The sequence below is a fragment of the Amphimedon queenslandica genome, unplaced genomic scaffold (genome assembly GCF_000090795.2).
Source record: "Amphimedon queenslandica unplaced genomic scaffold, v1.1 AMPQUscaffold_12073, whole genome shotgun sequence".
Lineage (NCBI taxonomy): Eukaryota > Metazoa > Porifera > Demospongiae > Haplosclerida > Niphatidae > Amphimedon > Amphimedon queenslandica.
This window is the reverse complement of record NW_003547688.1, coordinates 5075-8107: the sequence shown is the minus strand read 5'-3', so window position 1 is coordinate 8107 and position 3033 is coordinate 5075. Positions and strand designations below refer to the sequence as shown.

Genomic DNA, 3033 nt, shown 5'->3' with positions numbered 1-3033 from the left:
AAAGACTCTCCACGCTCAGTAATTCGAATACCAAGTCGATCATAAATTTGCTCAAATTCTATTTAGATTTTAATTTAGTACATTGATGCAAAGTGCCATACCTTTTCGAGAAACGTCACAAATAAGACTCCAACCTTTTCGAACTTCAGGATCACCTTGCTGGAGGCCTACAACATCAGCATATGCTCTCTTTTTAAAATCAGGATCATCATCAAAACGCTTTTTCGATTCCTAATAATGCAATCAAAATTTAAAGCATTAAAACCAGCTATAAACATTAAATCCATACCTTATAAAAGGAATGCAGGTCACCAATTGGTGGAGATACAGTTGTATAATTGGGGAACTTGTCCTTCAAATGAGCTATGAGCATGCCAAATTGAGTACCCCAATCACCAATGTGATTCAACCTGCAATCATTGGTTTAATAACTGTCAACTAGTTAAATTATACCTGACAACGTCATGACCAACAAACTCCAGCAGACGACAAATGCACTCTCCAATGATGGTTGAGCGAAGATGTCCCACATGCATTTCTTTGGCAACGTTAGGAGAGGAAAAGTCAACAACAACTCGAAGACTTTTTGCAATTACTGGAGGCTGAACGCCATGCTTCAGATTATTAGAAATAACTTCAGAAATAAAAGATGACTTCAAGTAGATATTAACGAACCCAGGACCAGCCACTTCGCACTAATAATAAAACGTATACAAATGCATGTACTGTGATGCACATGCCATTCACACTTATTTATTCAATGAAATACTGAAAATTTATTTATGCTAACTTTTTCAATCAATGGAGATGAGCTCATATTCTCTATAATTTTTCTTGCTATGTCTTTTGGGTTGGATGCAGATTCTTTGTCTCGATTTTTTAACCCCTATTGTTCAATAAATAGATCTACTTATTGCAAAAATTTACACAGGCTCCATTACTTTGGCAATAGGCATGGCAATGGTTGATTTGTAATCTCCAAATTTTAAATTACCAGAGAGCTGGAGTATAGATTTGTTTGATTCCGGAATAAACCAAGGGTAGACCTTGTTTACAGCGGACCTAATTATCACAGATATGCTTCCAAATATATCACGAACAACAGGAATCTATAAGGCAACAAAGAATGATGCAGATAATGGGGAAAGAAAAGAATTATTTCTACTTGTCCTGCCATGTCTGAAGTCACCACCCGATGAAGATAAGGAAATAATATACCCAGCACCACCCAATTTCCCGTAGACTCGACTCTGCAGATGCTGCACTTTTCCACTATAAATATTTTTATCTGATGTGTCCGTCATCGTTCATTCTGCGGCGCGGAGATTATGGAGCAGGAACAAAAAAACTCAGCGGATCTGATGACTGATCTCCCTCATGATTTTGTCGCAGGATCAGTTGCAGGTATTATACGGACTGTATGGCATTCATTAGTTCATCACTGCATGCACATATAGGAGCTGCGAGCATGATTCCATCTCATCCTTTAGATCTCGTTAAGGTATTTATACTAAAGTACTTAAAATATAAACTATACCCTTTTAGGTACGACAACAGACACTGAAACTCAAGGGTGCTGGCATTACCTCTTTTTGTGAGATAGCTAAAAAAGAAGAGGTAAATATAGTTTTTGTGATGCCAGGCTACTAACGGACCTCTTGTTGTATACAGTTCATAAAAGGGCTTTACAAAGGAATGAGTTTTCCTATAGTTGGACAAGCTATAATCAATTCAATAGTTTTTATGACACAAGGATTTACAGAGAAGCTTTTAAAGAAAAGCAAAATGAAGGATGCTGGTGCTCAATTCTTATCTGGAGGATTTGGGGGAGCAGTACAATCACTGGTCTGCAGTCCAATGGAGCTAGTAAAAATACAAATGCAATTAAAGGATGTTGGTGTGGTAAGAAGTGCTGATTACAGAAGGTCAACGATGGAGTTCAAAAATATCAAGCGGCAAGGTGGCATTATGTGGGGTGTATACCGTGGCTTTTGGATTACTACAGTGCGGGATACTACTGGTTTTGCCTTTTACTTTTGCTCATATCATACGATAAGAGTACAAGTTTTGAATACTTTTTATCAAGAGGAAAAAGAAAGTGGCGAAATGACAATTGAAAAACTACCATGGCAAATTCTCGGCCTTGCTGGGGGGACAGCCGGCTGCATATCCTGGGCTGTAAATTACCCAGTTGATGTTTTCAAGACGCTTATACAAGAAGATGCCTTAAAAGAAATGCTAGCTAAGGAAAAGGGAGAGCTATACCATAAGGAATATACTGGAGCATACGATTGTGCCAAAAAAGTCCTTGCTCGAGATGGAATAAAAGGCTATTATCGTGGGATGATATTTTCCCTAATAAGAGCTTTTGCTAATAGCGCTGTGTTATTGCCAATACATACAACACTTTTTAACTATTTGAAGAACTAACTGCTGATTTAAACTATGCTTAGTAATTAAACCTAGCTTATAGTAACCTAGCTTATAGTTTTAGCTTGTATAATATTAGTACCCCAATTCCTTTTATTGTGTGCTTATTATAATTATTACTAATAAATTTGAGTAACCTATAGAAGCAATAGCATATATCCTAGTCTGGCCCCGCCTCTTTGTTGCACGTACAAGACTAGCCACATCCTAAATATTGCTAAAAAATCTAACATATAAAATTCTGTCAAAGCAGTACTAGACTCATCAGTAACTAGAATTCACAATATACTTCTGCAGTCATGCCACTAGCATATTAACACAGAGATGCATATCATTATACAAGGTGACTTATTGGCAGGAGTAACATTTGTTTCAGATAAGCAGTTGGCCTGTGATTTTGTTGTCATTTTTGTTCTTGAGCATGTTCAAAATGACAAAGTTATACTGGCTAAACTGCCAATTGCCAATATTCACAAAATCATATTTTGGAGGGGGAAATTTTGGTAAATTTGCTGAAATTAAACCCACAATTTTGTATCTTTATGCACTAATGCACATACTCAATGGCACATGGACACAAATAATTCCCCTCCCCAGCCAGAT

At 37.1% G+C, this 3033-nt stretch overlaps 2 protein-coding genes across 2 annotated transcripts; one reads left to right on the top strand and one right to left on the bottom strand.

Moving 5' to 3' along the window:
* Positions 1 to 69: 69 nt before the first annotated feature.
* LOC100634665 (arginine--tRNA ligase, cytoplasmic-like) lies at positions 70 to 1177 on the bottom strand. Its single transcript, XM_020004634.1, has 6 exons — positions 1166 to 1177; positions 942 to 1109; positions 791 to 886; positions 454 to 695; positions 290 to 410; positions 70 to 231 (listed from the first exon to the last, which is right to left on the bottom strand). Exons 1-6 carry the CDS (start codon positions 1175 to 1177, stop codon positions 70 to 72), a joined length of 801 nt encoding a protein of 266 aa, XP_019860193.1.
* Positions 1178 to 1288: 111 nt separating this feature from the next.
* LOC105314992 (mitochondrial basic amino acids transporter-like) lies at positions 1289 to 2644 on the top strand. The gene is made up of 4 exons (XM_011409468.2): positions 1289 to 1404; positions 1458 to 1501; positions 1546 to 1617; positions 1672 to 2644. Exons 1-4 carry the CDS (start codon positions 1329 to 1331, stop codon positions 2428 to 2430), a joined length of 951 nt encoding a protein of 316 aa, XP_011407770.1. The 5' UTR covers positions 1289 to 1328; the 3' UTR covers positions 2431 to 2644.
* Positions 2645 to 3033: the final 389 nt, after the last annotated feature.

What these genes read in the sequence shown, in the direction of transcription:
- LOC100634665 (XM_020004634.1), bottom strand. An exon ending in CATCTCCATTGATTGAAAAA is followed by an intron (nt 696 to 790) that starts GTTAGCATAAAT and finishes TTTTATTATTAG; the next exon opens with TGCGAAGTGGCTGGTCCTGG. An exon ending in ACCTGCATTCCTTTTATAAG is followed by an intron (nt 232 to 289) that starts GTATGGATTTAA and finishes TTGCATTATTAG; the next exon opens with GAATCGAAAAAGCGTTTTGA.
- LOC105314992 (XM_011409468.2), top strand. Translation starts at nt 1,329, where the DNA reads ATGGAGCAGGAACAAAAAAACTCAGCGGATCTGATGACTGATCTCCCT. An exon ending in TGTCGCAGGATCAGTTGCAG is followed by an intron (nt 1,405 to 1,457) that starts GTATTATACGGA and finishes ATGCACATATAG; the next exon opens with GAGCTGCGAGCATGATTCCA. An exon ending in ATCCTTTAGATCTCGTTAAG is followed by an intron (nt 1,502 to 1,545) that starts GTATTTATACTA and finishes ATACCCTTTTAG; the next exon opens with GTACGACAACAGACACTGAA.